General features: G+C 40.7%; 1 protein-coding gene across 1 annotated transcript in view; it reads left to right on the top strand.

Annotated features, from left to right (window-relative positions):
- Positions 1-16,828, top strand: part of LOC143036486 (U3 small nucleolar RNA-associated protein 6 homolog) — a 39,512-nt gene extending 22,684 nt beyond the window's left edge. Inside the window, exons 17-18 of the mRNA XM_076203889.1 lie at positions 7,540-7,670; positions 7,762-16,828. Of these exons, the coding sequence (XP_076060004.1) occupies positions 7,540-7,670; positions 7,762-7,891 (261 nt within the window). The 3' untranslated portion in view covers positions 7,892-16,828. The remainder of the gene's footprint in view (positions 1-7,539; positions 7,671-7,761) is intronic.
- The last annotated feature ends 948 nt before the right edge of the window (positions 16,829-17,776 follow it).

Below are 17,776 nucleotides of genomic sequence, written 5' to 3'. Positions count from 1 at the left end.
ATGTTGCAGAATATCATGCTCGCTTTGCTCACTCACTCTGTTCTATAACCTGCAGTATGTAAGCCCTTTGCCAAAATAAAATATGTAAAAAAAAAAAAAAAAAAAAAAAAATCAATCCGAGTTGAGAACGTATCCCCCTTTTTCCCATAGGTTCAATAGTTCGATATATGCGAATTCGTTATATGCGGGGGGTCCGCGGAACGGAACCCCCGCATATAACGAGAACTACCTGTACATACATACATATACCAAAAGCTTTTCTCCCCCTTACACGGGGGGTAGCTGAGAAGTATAAGGAAAAAGAAATAAAATGGAAGGTTAGAGGCTGAAGGAAGTGGATATTTTTTATTTTAATATTTTTGGGGGTCACTTGTGGTAGTTGAATGGAGGAGTTGGGGTGAAGATAAACTGTAGTGTGGGAAGCAAGTAAATGTCTTTGGGGGGGATGGAAAGTGTCATGAAGAGGTGATTGTGCTTTCAACCCTATATGGGGACTTGAAATGCAAGGGAGGCAGAAAGAAAAAAATTGTATCTACTTGAGATGAAGTGTTTAAAAAGTATGGTGAGGGTTACAAAGGAAGAGCATGCTGACAAGAGACCTTTTGGTTCATAACTAGGTCAAATGTGTGGGTGGGTGGGGGAAATAGGTAAATAAATGAATAAACAAATAAAATAGATTGAATAAATAATAATGATAAATGAATAAAGTATAATATATGGCAGGAATTACAGCATATTGCTTAGGTGTTTATCTATATTAATCTTAAAAGTTTGAACTGTACTACAATTAACTGCCTCTACAGGAAATTTATTCCCTTCATTTACGACAGTTGGCCAAATTGTTTCTACCCACATCTAAATTAAATCTACTTCCTGACAGTTTGAGACCATTATTTCTTGTCAGATTCACATTCATTGTGAAAATTACATCACTTTTGATGTCAATTACCTTTAGAAATTTTAAAGACCTGGATTAAGTTACTGAGTCTACGCTTTTATAGGGAAAATAGATTTGTATAATTTAGTCAGTTTTCGTATGGTTTATTTCTGATATTTGTAATCAGATTTGTAGCTCGCCATTGTACTTTTTCTAATCTGTTAATGTTTCTAATGAGATTCAGTGACCATACGGATTCAGCATATTCCAAAAATGGATGAAGTAACAATCTATATAGCTTGTTTATGACAGAAATTTGAAATCAGCTTTAGGAAAGGGTAAGGATGATTTTTGGGCTTTTATGGATTTGGAAAAGGCTTATGACAGGGTAGACAGGAAGGCACTGTGGGAGGTATTGCAGATATATGGGATAGGAGGAAAGCTGTGAAGAGTTCTTATGAGTGGATTTATGCCTTTGACTTTGGCTACTTCTCTTACAAGGGAGAAAAAGCCCTTGGTATATGCATGTACCATACCATACATACATATACCAAAGGCTTTTTCCCCCTTACAAGGGAGGTAGCCAAAAAACAAAGTATGTACATTTTGCTAAATACTTTCTCACCACAAACACTTGATTAAATGCACCCATTTCCTCCTTGTTAACCAGCACACACTACACATCAACTGTATTCAAGACTGATCCCTCTAAAATTATTACATACGTGTTTCGTGTCTCCTTGTATAGCAGAAAAGCACTCCTAGAATCCACTGGAACACATCTTTTAGACACACGTTGAACAACCTCACCAGCGACTCTTATTAGTACCCCACTCATTATCAGACATTCCGCGTGACATCTATTGAATCCAAATGCTTTTCCAGCTTTCATTCATTTCAATGTTACATGGACCTCTTTTGTATTAGCTATATAATTGCCCATGTCATATCCACTCTCAATCGCCCACCGTATGGTCATCAGAACCCTTCCAATTCTCCTTATGTACTACTATTCTCCCACCAATCACCATGTTACATGTATACTTATATACACCTTTTTTCTTAATGCAGTGTTCACTATTATCATTTCTCGGTCGGTACATATCTTGAACCTTTTCTCTCGGCTTTAATTAATTTCTGGTACATGATATACCTATTACTCATCCACTGGCTAGTCTCTTATTCATAGTGTCACAATATTCACATTCTTTTGAAAACTCTACTCACTCAATTCATTTTAACTCTTCTCGCTTCACTTTTCTCACTATGAAAGCCATACATATCTCTCAACCAGGCCCGTGCAGAGGGGGGGGGGGATGCTGGGGGTGCCTGAGCACCTGCTCCTTTGCCCTGTGCCCCAAAAGTGCCCTTCACAGACATATACAAAAAAGGAATGAAAAATGATTTCTCACAGGCTTTTTCCCATTTTCTTACCATTCAGAAATTATAATGTGGAAAATGGTGTAACGCCCTACCGGATAGTTGCCAAATACGAATCATACAAAAGAGTGAAGTGCCCAGTTTCCTGCCCAAAGCACCTGCTGCCCTTGCAATGTCTGTGCATGTTATTGCTCTTAACCTATTCTCAATTCCACCCATACTATCATACATACATATATATACATATACCAAGGCTTTCCCCCTTACAAGGGAGGTAGCCAAAAAGGAAAAGTCATGAAATCATTCCCACCCATTCCATCCCTGAATACACTCCACACCCCTCCACCCTCCCTCTTATCTGAGCACCTCCTGGATGACGGGTCATCCCTGCACCTTGTCCACTCCCCTGGGTCAGTATCATCATGATAGTATTTACATACTATCACGATGATACTAATTAAACCACAATTACACACGAGTGGAGAGTAATTTCCACTCAACAAATAATGCTGATCACTTTAAACTTCTGCTGACCCTCTCAATGACTACATCTTCAATTTGATAGTCTCCAAAATTAAAGTGCTAGAAATCAGCATCAAGATACAAATACACATCTCATTACTTCCTAAGAGAGCAGCAGGGAAAAAAATAAATAAATAAATGATGATGATAAGGTTTAATGTCACAAACTCCTCCCATCAGATAAATAAAAATATGATAATCCTTTATGATTGGAGTTTTCATTTAGATGAATGCTGTGTTGCTCTTGTTTATAAGGATGCCCCATGGTCCCTAAAATATTGACTGAACATCACTCTGCAGGTAATATCCAAGAAAATAAGTATCTTAAATGTACAGTCCCTTTTGATTGTACATACATACATACATATACCAAGGCTTTTTCCCCCTTCCAAGGGAGGTAGCCACAAAGGGAAAGGCATAAAAACACTCCCACCCATTTCATCCCTAAATACACTCCACACCCCTCCCACCCTTCCTCTCATCTGAGCACCTCCTGGATGACGGGTCATCCCTGAACCCTGCCCACCGCCCTGGGTCAGAAGCAGTGTCGCAAGACACAGTACATCCACAGCAAGGCCGCTTCATTTAATCGGCGACCCCCCCTCTCCGTCCCCCTTTGCATATAAGGAGAGGACGGGGAGAAATCCCTTCGGGCTGCGTCAAAATTTACTCACACATACTACCCCCCCCACCCACCCCCCCGCCCATTCCTCCTCATGCAGTCACAACATCATCCATATACAACCATTCTCCACTCACCTCTGTCTTCCGTCCTCTCCCTTCCTTCCTCAACAGACATTCCCCTCTTCCCCAAAGCCCCCTTCACCCCATCCATCCACCTCATCCTAGGACGTCCCCTCATGTTCACCCCCTCCACATCTGCCTTCCATACCTCTTTTCACTCATTCTTTCCATGTGTCCAAACCATCCTAATATTCTTTCATCAACCCTATCTCCCAAATCCTTTTTCACCCCTGTTCTCCTCCTCACCTCCTCATTTCTCACTCTATCTAGCCTAGTAACCCCCACCATACTTCTCAGACACCTCATCTCAAACACATTCAAACTCCTTCTCTCTTCTTCTCTTATGTTCCACGTTTCTGCCCCATACAGTGCTGTTGGCACAATCACTCCTTCATACAGTCTCCTCTTCGCATCCATTCCCAAATGTCTATTTCTCATTACACTCTTTAAACCACCAAGGCATTTACTCGCTTCTCTCAATCTACATTCTACCTCCACCTTCACTCCACCTTTTCCTGCTACACTTGCACCCAAGTATCTAAAACTATCCACTTCCTCCAGTCGCTCTCCCTTAATGTTCACTTCCAGTCTACTGCCACTTTCACCCCTTGTACATCTCATCACCTTACTTTTACCCACATTTATCTTTAGCTTTCTTCTATCACATACTCTCCCAAACTCTGCCACCAGCTTCCTCAATCCCTCCTCTGACCCTGCCACAAGCGCAGTGTCGTCCGCAAACAACAGCTGGCTCACCTCCCACTTTTCTCCATTTTCTTTAACCATCTCCAATCCCTGACTCACTACCCTAGCATTCACCTCTCGCACCACCCCATCCATGTATAAGTTGAACAGCCAGGGCGACATAACGCATCCTTGACGAAGTCCCACCTTTACTTCAAACCACTCACTCTCTCCATTTCCAATCCTAACACATGCTCTACTACTCACATAAAAACTCTTGACAGCTCCCAAAAGCTTTCCTCCTATCCCATAAATCTGCATAACCTCCCACAGTGCCTTTCTGTCTACCCTATCATAAGCCTTTTCCAGATCCATAAAAGCCCAAAAAACATCCTTCCCCTTTCCTATAGCTTTCTCACATATCTGTCTTACCACAAAGATCTGATCTACACAACCTCTACCCGTCCTAAATCCACACTGTTCCTCACCAATTACTCCTTCTGTTCCTCTCCTAATCCTCTCAATTAAGATTCTCCCATAAGCCTTCCCTACTACACTCAACAGGCTAATCCCTCTGAAATTACTACATTCACACTTGTCCCCTTTTCCCTTGTAAAGAGGAACTATACAGGCACTACTCCAGTCCTCCGGTACTCTACCCTCTCTCCAGCAAACATTAAATAATCTCACCAACCAGTCCACCATCACTGAACCTCCCTTTTTCAGACATTCTGCATGACATCCATCCAGACCAGGTGCCTTACCTGCTTTCATCATCTTTACAACTGCCTTCACCTCATCCTTCCTTATTTCTCCTCCATTCTCCTCACTCATCACGCTCATTTTCTTCGTATTTCCCACTGCAGCTATCTTTCCTTCCCTATCCTCCTTCACATTCAGCAACTCCCTAAAATATTCTGCCCATCTTCCCCTCACTGCCATCTCTTCCATTATCAACTCTCCATCTGTACCTTTTACCTTTTCTTCCCTACTTGATTCGCCTCCTCTTCCTCTCTTAATTTCTTTCCAAAACATCTTTTTATTACTTTCAAAATTTTCTGTCATACTCCTACCCCATTTCACATCTGCTCTCCTCTTTGCCTCCTTTACCTTTTGCTTTACTTCTCTTTTCTTTTCTTTGTACGTCTCATATGACTCCCCTGTCCTCTTTTGTAACCAATCTGTGAATGCTCGCTTCTTCTCTTCTACAACCTTCTTTGTTTCCTCATCCCACCATTCACTACCCTTTCTTCTATTTCCCCCTGTCCTTCTTGTTCCACACACCATCCTTGCACACTTTAAGCCACACCCATCTCTACTCTATCCTTTACTCCCTCCCACTCCTCCTTCAGCTTCTTTTCGTACTCCTTCTCCTTTTCCTTTTCATTCAAGGAGTTCACTCTAAGAACCTCCCTACCTTTTGTCCCTTTCCTCCTTCTCCATCTATCCTCCACTCTCAACTTACCTTCCACCAAAAAATGATCTGATATTCCCCCACCCTCTCCCCTTAGCACATGTACATCCTTAACTCTTCCTATCATAATCCTATTTACCACTACATAATCCATTAGCGCTCTATCTACCACCCTTCCCTCCACCACCCTCTCCCATGTGTACTTATGCTTGACTTTCTTCCGAAACACTGTATTTGCTATCATCAACTCTCTTTCTAGACACATTTCCACCATCAACTCTCCACTACGATTCTTTCCTGGAACTCCACACTTCCCAACCACTCCATCGATTGGACCATTTCCCACTCTAGCATTAAGGTCTCCCAGTACTATTACATTGACATTTCTTCCTAAACCCTCTATGCACTCATTTAAATCTATCCAAAAGGCCTCCCTTTCTTCCATGCTCTTCTCACTGCCCGGCCCATATGCACTTACAAAGACCCACATCTCCTTTCCCAGTTTCACCTTCATCCACATTATCCTTGAGGAAACCTCCTTCCACTCCACTACCCCTTTACCTATCTCCTCACTTACTAGAATAGCCACCCCTTCCCTCCCTCGCCCTCTCTTCACTCCTGATAACCTCCCACTTACACTCCCAAACATACACTCACCCTTCCCTTTCAACTTAGTTTCACTCAAAGCCAACACATCCAACTTTCTTCTCACAAACATACTACCTATCTCTTCCCTTTTACTCTCATCTGTACCACATCCACGCACATTAAAAGACCCAAACCTTAGGGTGCTGGCCCGAGGCCCGCCAGCACCCCTTATGCCTTCACTTTTGTCTTTAGGATGTGTGCCCCGTGGGGCTACAGGGAGAAGGATGCCTAGTCCCTCTCCCCGTCCCTTTCTTCTCGCCTCTTACGATCCAATCTGTGAATGATTGTAACGTTTCCTTTCATAATTGTACCAGTAAATTTGCCAAATCCAGACACCACAAAATCACTTAAATGAACTACAGGGTAGGGAACCAATGACTGGTGCCTACTGATGGTGGTCTTGCATAATGAACATCAGAAAGATCGATCTCCCTGCTGCTCAATTTCACAACATCCTCACCTTTGTCTGAAGATGAAACCAGAAGGGCTGAAAGTCTCTTGACCAAGCTCTAAGATTTGTATCATCTGCATTTTCTCCACCTTCCTACATAAAGAAGATCCAACAACTAGCATCTGCTACCCTCTCACTAATATAACAGTACAAAATTTCTTCCCAGAGATGTATGGGTGGGCCCGAGGACCATTACCAGCCACTATTGGGCTGTAGATAAGTCTGTAAAACTTTAGGCAACAATTTTTATTATTATTATTATCATCTATTTCAATTCATTTCTTCCTCCAAATTTTGCCAACTGACAACCCACAGCAGCTGGCGATGGCTTTTGGGGTCTTCTGTAGACCTCTCTTCAAAGAAACCTTGGGTTGATGTCTACGTTGTACAAGTGTGGGACTGTTTTGAAGTAGTTGGCTGAAAGTAATAGGAGGAGGGTTGTCACTTGTCAGCTCTTGTATTTAAAGATGGAGGAAGAATACAAAGTCGATAAAGAGAGATCTTGGGCCCTGACAGCAGACTTACTGTCAGCACCCCCAAATGGAAACGAGGAAGTTGATTAGGTTTGGAGAAGGGCATCAAAGAAATGACCATTAGACGTCCTTCCCACAGAACCACCTTACAAATACCTGCTGTCAGTCGCTTATTATTATCAACTACAAGGCAGCCCAGTAGTGAGGGTTGACTCCTGAGAGTTGCAAGTTTGATACAGGAGTGAGCTAAGACAATAGGTCGACTGATTTGTGTACAAGTATTATAGGGGTTAAGGTAGTCATAATTTTAAAACATATTCTAATCGTCTGTATTTTACATTCCAAGACATTACCCAAATATTTCCAAATGGGTAAAGTAGAAGATTCTGCTGTGGACTTCTACTCATCACGTATTCCCAAAAGAGAGAGAAAGAGGAATTTGGCCGACGAAATAATGCACGATGAAGGTGTTCTGAGGTAAGAAATTTCATATCAAAACAGTTGTGTTCTTTAGACTGAAGGGAACTGTAATGGAGCATTTTTAATGGAATACTGAATTATATTTCAGGTATCAGAAAAGAAAATATTCAGAGATAGTTGCTGCCAAACAGAAAAAACAATTCCGTCACCCACCCAAGGGAAAGAAAAAAGGAGAGAAGCCAAGTAAGAAAAGGAAAACAGGAAAATCTGGGGAGTAGTTAAAAGAAATTGTGTGCATTTTTTTTTTCTTTTTCTTTTTTTCTGGAAAATTTATGAAAATATATTTATACCTTGAAAGAGTAATTTTCATTATCATGCATTCAGCATGTTTTTCATGAAATGAATAAACTTAAATTTTCTCATTCTGAAATAATTTTACCAATCAAGCAGCTGCTTGGTTTTTCACATAGAATGCTCACAGCCCTAAAGTGTAATTTGGTGATGGAATGTGGGTACAGTATGAAACATATATGGTACAAAATTTATGAGTAAATGAAATTACAGGAGTTGAAAACAAAACATTTATCCAAAACTATATAATTCAAGAGTTGATGATACTTGTAGTGTGAAATAAATATTTTACCACTGAATAGGTACACCAATTCTGATAATACAAAATCCAGAAATTTTATTTTTATAGTACATTAATTGTATAATAAATAAACAATTTTGTACAATGAAGTTATTGTTCAATGTTCTTTTTCATAATATAACATTGCTGTCATGTACTGGAATGTGAAAACATTTATTTAGGACCTTCAACATTGGGAAAAAAATATATATATATGGTGCTTCATAAAGTCCAGAAACAAGACTTCTCTCTAGAGAGAGAGAAAACTTCAATCAATAAACTACCCAGTGTCTCTTGCAGAAGACTCATGGAGGAGGTGAGGAAAAAAAAATAATATTCAATGCAAAATGAGAATTACAAAAATTGAAAAATAAAAAAACCTGAGGTTGCTGATAAAGGATAGCCCATCACCTGAGGAACATATCGGTAAAAACTTTGGGGGAGATTTCTAGAGTGTTAAAGAATATAAAGGTGCCATTTCACCATACAAGATAATAAAATCAGACCCTAAATCATCCTAGACTGTAATATGCAGCAGTGGTAGGGTCCCTCAGGGGCCGACCCTCCCTAGACTGGACCTTTCTCTATATTGCCTCTGACTTCAACTATATTTCTTACACCAGTAACATAGAACACCAATACAACACCAGTAACATAGAACACCAATACAACACAGGCAACTGGCCAAAGTTCGAAGAGATGTCAGTTGGAGGGCCAGAGGACAGTTGCCAGCCACTGTAGAGCTAAAAGTTTTTTGTTTAGTGAAACTCGGAGCTACAATTATTATTCCCCCTCTTGACATTAACCCACCCCAAAAAAAAAAAAAACAACAACAACAGAGAAACAAGAATCCTATTGGCACAACCACGTTCAGGACACCACCCAGCACTAAAACAACACAGAACAGGCCAGGCCACAGAGACAACCTGCCCCAGATGCAACCCTCACAATGGAAGACACAGAGCATCTCATCTTATACTGCCGCACCCTAACCATACCCAAACAACACAATATTTATTCCTTGAGTGACTTATGGGCCAATTAAATGAAGTGGCTTTGCTGTGGATGTGCTGTCTTGCTGCATTGCTTCTGACTTAGGGTGATGGGCAAGATGCTGGGATGACCTGTTATCCGTGGGGAGATGGGATGAAAAGGAGGGAGATGGATGGGAGCTGAATGGGTGGGGATGAAGTGGATGGGAGTGGAATTATGCATTTTGACTTTGGCTTCCTCCCTGGTAAAGGGGGAAAGAGCCCTTGGTATATATATATATATGTACATACATATACCTATCTTGTGTTGCATGTTTCTGTCCCATACAATGCTGTCAAGAAAATGACCCCTTCATACAATCTCCTCTTAGCATCCATTCCCAAATGTGTATTTCTCATTACACTTTTTAATCCCCCAAGACATTTACTTGCTTCCCTCAATCTACATTTTACCTCCACTTCTCCCTTTCCTGCCACATGCGCCCCCAAGTGTCTGAAGCTATCCACTTCCTCCAGTCTCTCTCCCTTAATACTCACTTCCAATTTGTTGCCATCCTCTTCCCTTGTACATCTCATCACATTATATTTACCTTTATCTTCCTCCTTTTGCACACTTTTCCAAACTCCATCACTAACTTTTTTAATCCCTCCTCTGATTCTGCTACAAGTGCAGTGTCATTAGCAAACAACAACTGGCTTATCTCCCATTTTTCTCAATTTTCTTTAACCATCTCCAATCCCAGCCCACTACCCTTGCATTTACCTCTCGCACCACCCCATCCATATACAAATTGAACAGCCATGGAGACATGACACATCTCTGGCTAAGTCCCACCTTTACCTCAAACCACTTGCTCTCTCTCCATTTCTAATTCTAACACAGTCTCTACTACTCTCATAAAAACTCTTGACTGCTCTTAACAGCTTTTCTCCTATCCCATATATCTGTAAGCCTTTTCCAAATCCATAAAGGCCCAAAAAACATCCTTACCCTTTGCTAAAGCGTTCTCACACATCTTATCACAAAAATCTGATCCGTGTAACCCCTACCTTTCCTAAACCCACAATGCTCCTCACCAATAACACCCTCTGTTCCTCTGAATTAAAACCCTCCCATAAGCCTTCCTAACTACATTCAACAAACTGATCCCTCCGATACTACTGCAGTTACATTTGTCCCCTTTTCCCTGTAAAGCAGCACTATACAGGCACTCCTCCAGCACTCTGCCCTCTTTTAGACAAACATTAAACAACCTCACCAACCAATCCACCATCATTGCTCCTCCCCTTTTTTAGACACTGCATGACACCCATCTAATCCAGGTGCCTTGCTTGCTCTCATTTTAATAACTGCTTCCACCTCATCTTTTCTTATATCTCCCCCATTTTCCTCATTCATCGTTGTTATTTTCTTAGCCCCTCCAACTGCAACCACTTTTCCCTCCCTATCCTCCTTCACATTAAGCAACTCCCTAAAATACTCTGCCTATCTTCCTCTTACCACCACCTCTTCCATTATCATCTCTCCATCTGAACCTTTTACCTCTTCTCTACTTGATTTGCCTCCCCTTCCTCTCGATTTCCTTCCAAAACATCTTTTTATTACATACACATACCAAAGGCTTTTTCCCCTTTACAAGGGAGGTAGCCAAACATCTTTTTATTACTTTATATAATATATGTATAACTTGTAAAAAGTTTGATCATCCATACATACCAAAGGGTCTTTTTCCCCTTGTAAGGGGGTGGCCAGTTCAAAGCATGCACTCATCATACCAGCACTGAATAATGATAATAATTGTTGCCTGATTGCACTGACTGGAAACCCATAGCCCTACAGTGAATGGCAACAGTCTTTAGGCCCTCCTTTACATATCTCTAGGAAGAAACTTTGGACTAATTTGTATTGCATTACTATGGGACTTTGTGTGTCACTGGCTGGAAGAAGAGAGTAGTCTAGTAACCTGTAAAGAATTTAGCTGTAACTGAGACAAAGTTCCAGCCTCTCAGGGCTTCACTTTCAGATAAAGGTGAGGAGGCTGACAGGATTTGAACACATTTAGTACAGAGATGATTGTCTGATGTCCTTGCAGAATTACCACTAGCTGGTACCTATCACTGATCCAAGTTTGAACAGCACTGCGGTACCATCAAAAGGATGTAAAAAAAAGAAAGAAAAATACACATACACCTATGGAACAAAAGCTGCCATTTGTTTTTGTTGTATTCAATTGAATAATGGCGAAACATAATGTGTTCACTCATGGGCATATTTTTCATTGCATATGCATACACCAAAAGACCTTTTCTCCCTTAAGAAGGTAGCTCAGTCAAAGCACACACCTATCCCACACCCATCTAAAATTCTAATACCTAATGAAAAAACCAATGCTACCATATATTATTCAAATACAACACGTATTTCAAACAAAACTCCACAAACACTTTGTGTAACCAAAAGAAATTATTTCCAAAAACAAAACAAAACAGTAATGTGTGTACTGATGGACTGTTAGCATGAGAAAATTTTATGACCAACCTCTTAAGATTAACCTTTTCAATACGAGTCAAATTCTCGTGGGGCAGCATCAGTTGCCTGATGTACGATGATTTGATAATGCATCCCAATACTCATGTTTTTGAGTATAGAGTTACAGCTGTATTACTTTTTCTCTTTCACTCTGAATATTAATAACCACAGAACATAAGATCAAGCCAGTTCACAGAATATGGGGGTCACTCGGATACAACTACAAAATAAATATAGTCAAGACACCAACTCCGGCATCCGAATATACCCACTCACGCCTCATGATGCCTATGTAGACGTCTTCATATGGAAGAGGTTGATGATAATTCAAAACTGGATGACTGGAGTATGGTTGCAAATGGATGAAAAATAACATGGCCCAATGGGTTGCTCTTCATGTCTGTTTTGTAAATATTTAAAGTGGATGAAGGATGGGGGGGGGGATGGGGTCACCATATTTTGAAGCAGCAGGTGTAAAACAACTCTAGTTGTCAAGCCCTGCTAACGAGGTGTTGTGCCTCACTATGTTGCCTTTGACTTGTGCAATGGAGTGGATGACAGGGATGATCCTCATCCATCCCTGAGGATGGAAGGACTGATGCATGGATGTTGGATAAGTGTTAGTGTAGGATGGATGTGTTTTGGTTCAGCCACCCTCTTATAAGGAGGAAAGGTCTTTTGGTATGTATATCTGTACCGATAATTATGCCAAATGAATGAAAGTTAAGAGTAGGGGTGTGAAGTTGGAAAATTGGATTAGAGGGAGCCAAAGCCAAAAATGATAGGACTCAAGAAGAAAAAGAGCTTTTTTTAGAGAGAGAATGTCAATCATGTGAGGTAAGGGTTCCTAAGAAAACAAGAAGACAGTATTACAAAGAACTACAAGGAAACTCAGAGTAGCATATGCTAATGCTGATGATTTACTATTGGCTAGGTTGGAGATAAATGACTTTATGGATAAATGAGCCTGTATTGTGTCTAGTAGAGAGTAAACTGTCCCCAAAAATGGTGATATACAGTTCGGGAACTACAGGTACACCTCCTGGAGAAGTTATATAAGATAAAAAGGGTGGAGGAGTAGTGTTTGTGCTGAGAAGTGACACAAAGATGGGAGAAGCAAATCTAAGTGAAGACAGGGCTGAAGCAATACACCTAAAGATCAGTACTAAAGGGCACAATAAAATAGACTTCATGTTAGCATATGCCCCCCCCCCCCCAAGACAAAAGCCTGGGATAAAACTGAATATCAAGAAATGTTAATAGATACAGCTCTTTTCCTAAACAAAAATACTGAACAAAGTAGTAACACAGTCCTTATTGGAGATTTTAACTGTGATGAGGTCAACTGGGAAGCAAGTGGCTGAGCAGACTCCTGGGGAAATACCTTGTTGAGTATAGCAATGGAGAACACAATGACTCAGTGGGTAAAGGAAGTGACCCGGGTAAGAGGAGATGACACTCCCACAAGATTAGATCTGTTACTAACCAAAGAGCCAGACATCATCAGTTCTTTGAACTACCTTTACCCAATAGGAAAAAGTGACCATGTACAATTGAATTTCTGCTGGAGGATTGAGGAAATAGAGCCAAGGAACGAATCGCACAGGCAAGGGAGACTCAATTTTAGGAAAGCAGATTACTTAGGGTTGAAAACTTTCCTTGAAGAGACAAACTGGGAGAAATTCATGAATACCACAGGAATATGGAGGCAATGGGAAATTTTTCTTGATCTTTACAACTTAGGAGTGAACAAAGATGTGCCAAAAACTAGAGAAAGGAAGGAGTAAAAACAGGACTGGTTTAACAAAATGTGTGAGATTGCAAAAAAAGGCCAGGGCTGCGGCTTGGGGAATATGGAAAAAAATACATACATATACCAAAGGCTTTTCCCCCCTTACAAGAGAGGAAGCCAAAAACAAATGCATAAATCCACTCCCACCCATTCCATCCCCATATACTACACTCCCACCCAACCCCTTCCCTCCCTCTCATCTTTGCTTCTCCTGGATGACAGGTCATCCCTGCATCTCTCCCACTGCCCTGGGTCAGAGGCAGTGTCACAGACACAGCACATCCATAGCAAGGCTGCTTCATTAAATCTGTGACCCCCCCCCCTCTCCATCCCCTCATGCAGAAATGGAGATGAGGAGAAATCCCTTCAGGCTGTGTCAATTTATTTTTCACATATACTCCCTCAACCCCATCCCCCACCCACTCCTCCTCATGCATCACTGTATCATCCATACACAACCATTTTCCATTCACCCCTATCTTCTGTCCTCTCCCATCCTTCACACATACTCCTCACCCCCATCCCCCACTCAAACAATACACAAGTTCAAATCTAAATATGATAATTGGAAAGCAAAGATATAGATCAAGTTGGAACCATACATGAATTTGAGTCTAGGTATGTTAGAAAATTAGAGAATAAGAGACTGGACCAATTAAGTATTGCTCCTTTCTTGTATACTACAATTAGGTAAATACACATACACAAAGGTCTTCTTCCCTAAGGAAGCATGGTAAAATCATCACAATCTACAAACCTAACACAGACCCAACAGTTCACACTTCTGTGCTCTGCCTTTGAAGTTGAAGAATGTCTCATACTACAACTCATCATACCACATATCCCCCTTGCCAAACCACATCAATGTTTTAGACCACTACATTCCACAAACACTCTTCTGATTGACCTTACACAAAGTTTTTGATGGCATCAATTTAGATAGGCCTCCACAAAGAACACTTCTTATAACATTAGACATTAGTAAAACTTTTGATGCCATCCCTGACACAACCTCATAAAGTGAATATATGATACAGACATGCACAATAATACCAAAAGACCAAAAGATGGCCAATTATTTGGGAGGCAGAAATGCCTGTGTATCATATAATCACACACCAGAAACTTTAGGAATGGAGGACCTCTGGGCTCAGTCCTATCTCCCACACTCTTTAAATATATGCACGATATAACAATGACATGCACACATCGTAATGCAGACAAAGCCACAGAAATACTACAACCATATCTTAATATGCTCAACACCTGGTTTACTGGACTTAAAATAGCACCAACCAAATCAACAGCCACTCTTCTCACAAACTGGACAGCAGAATACAAATACATACTACACCTCTTTATCAACAACACCCTCATACCACACAACTATGATTCTTGGCATGATGTACAATATATCCATCTCACTCAAACAACACATCACAAACATACAGACAAAATGCATACCTAGACAACATGCTTAAATCACTTGCAGGTACAATATTCAGACACAAAAAAGAAACTACTGTTGCAGTACACAAATGTATACGTTCAGCGATGAATTATGCAAGCCCTGCATGGGCCTCTAACCTAAATGAGACACACCACAACACCCTGCAGACTATTCAGAAGAAAGCCCTAAAGATAATTCAAGATGCATAAATACAATACCTACAGACCATCTACACCACAAAATGAAAATCCTTAAAGTCAATAATCACCTTGACATGAGAGGCACACAAACACAGCCCACCCACTACACCAAATGGCAGAACACCCACACATGCCGAGAAACATCAAAATAACACCCAAATATCTATATCACACTCAATTACTCTCTTCTCTTCCTCCACAACCACTAGATGACCTCCAGAAACATATCCATATTTAAATCACTCACTACTCGATCAATAGACTGAAAGACAACACAGTACTGCATGCTAGATTCCCTGACATCAATCCATCTGAATCATCTCTCCCTCAAGTGGTCAATCCACCTGGCCAGGCTGTGGTGTGGCCACCATCAAGCCTTTCTAAATTACCAGAGGCAGATGGATGAACGCATCACGGATATCTGTCCATGATGTAACACTTCACCCTATACTATTCAACATATTATGAAAGACTGCATTGTACACAATTACACATGCCAACAACACAACATATACTCTATAAGGGGTTTATGGGGAAAACCCCCATTGCAGCTGTGGTGTTCTTCAGGGAGACGGGACTGCACAGCCAGAGAGCCTAGGGAATGTCATCATCCCCCCTTACAAGGGAGGTAACTAGTCAAGGAATGCACCCACTCCCACCCATTCCAAGACCCTCATTTCCCTCTCATCTTAGCTCTTCGTGGATGAAGGGTCATCCCCCTCTCCTGCCCACTACCCAGGTTAGAAGCAATGCAGCAAGAAGGACGCCCACAAATTGGAACAAATTGGACAAAACAATAGTGTGTGTAAACACCATACATGAATTTAAGAACAAACTAGATGCTGCGAGATACAAAGACGAGTCACCCCTTCCTGTATAGTACAACTAGGTAAATACATACATATATATGATATTATTCTGCTAGCATAGATGGGGGGATAGATCTTGCAAAGTTGGATTAGAAAACTGAAGATTTATATAAAGAAGAGCACAGTAAGGTTGTGGATGGGACAATGTTGATCCACAGTTTCACAGGGAGAAAATGGAGCAGGTAAAGTGTTTACATAGCTAGGAATTAATACATCTCAAAATGGAAGACTGGAGGGAAGGATTGGCCACAAAGTTGAGTGTGAAGGTGCCCTGAGAATTGTATGAAGAAATAAAATTGTGTGAATGGAAGCGCTGAAAGTAATGTATGAAGCAAAAGTTGTGCCAAATATTATATATGGAAATGTAGCCTGAGTGATGAATACAAGTTAGTCATGGGGAAAACATGGAAATGAGATGGAGTGATACAATATGGCAAAGTAAGGAATTAGCGATTTGCGAAAGGACCATGGTACAGATGGGATTGGAAGAAAGAATAGAACAGGACAGGCAGAGGTGGTAGACCATGTTATGAGAATGGACAAGTGTAGATATCCTCAGAGAACGTCAGTAGTACGGATAGTGAGATCAAGGTGTACACTGAGGAATCTTGAGGCCAGAATGTGCGTGGGTCAAGGCCGGATTTACCAATAGGCATAGTAGGCTACTGGCCTAGGGTCCACAAACAACTGGGAGCCCACTAAAACTAACTTGTTGTGCAATAATGTTACAAAAAAAAACCACACACAAAAATAAATCAAATTAGACATTGTATTAAAGTGCAATAAGCATTTTTTCAGTAAAAAGTAACCATACTCTGTTAAATTCAATTTCAAATTACAGTAATATATATATATATTGAATACTGAAACATGTCATATTTATATATATTTGGGGACCCACCAATGAGTTGGCTTGGTGCCCACAAGGAGGTAAATCTGGCCCTGGTATGGGTGCTACAGCAAGTTGGTGACGAATGTACACTCTAAGGCAACAATCTATTTCAAGAGATGGTGGGGATGAATGGGCAATATTCCTGGGAAGAAACAAGGTACAACTTTGGCAGAGAAAATTGTCAGTAGCTGCCATCTTCAAACAGGTACAATTTTCATATAGTTTAAGTAGGAAGGAGTAAAAGGGGGTGAGGGTCTTTTCCTCTCATCCCTAACCACCTCATTTTTGTGCTTAACTGAGCATAGATTGAAAAAAGGAGAGCCGAGAGAGTGGATAGTAATTGACCTAGGAAAACTAAACATTTTGTCATCTTTGTTTCATAAAGTGCATATTTAGGATTAATGTCACTTTTCTTACACATCTGCAATATTTATTAATAAAGTTCTTTTTTTGTTTTATAAACTTTCTATTGAAACAACTAAAAACTCTCAGATCCTGGCAACACATACACTGAAAGAAGTCCACATGAATAGTGGCTTCTTATTTCTTTATTCTTCTCTTGACTTCCTCAGGAAACTCACTTAGGTTACTGACAGCACAATCCATACAGAATCGTTTTGTATAAAATATACTACACTGGCTCCCTTGACAAACCATCCTTTCACAATGTAAACAGTGCGACCCCAATAGAACAAAAGATGGCGTCCCTCTGGCCCGGAAAGGATCTTTAATCAAATAGCAATTCTCCAAAAATCGGACTCCTTTCTGAAAAGGCGGGGACTTCCCATAATAATGATACAGTTCACA

The sequence above is a fragment of the Oratosquilla oratoria genome, chromosome 20, assembly GCF_046742065.1.
Source record: "Oratosquilla oratoria isolate Oo_2021 chromosome 20, ASM4674206v1, whole genome shotgun sequence".
Classification (NCBI taxonomy): Eukaryota; Metazoa; Arthropoda; class Malacostraca; order Stomatopoda; family Squillidae; genus Oratosquilla; species Oratosquilla oratoria.
Note: the sequence above shows the minus strand (reverse complement) of the source record. Positions and strands in the feature narration are given on the sequence as shown.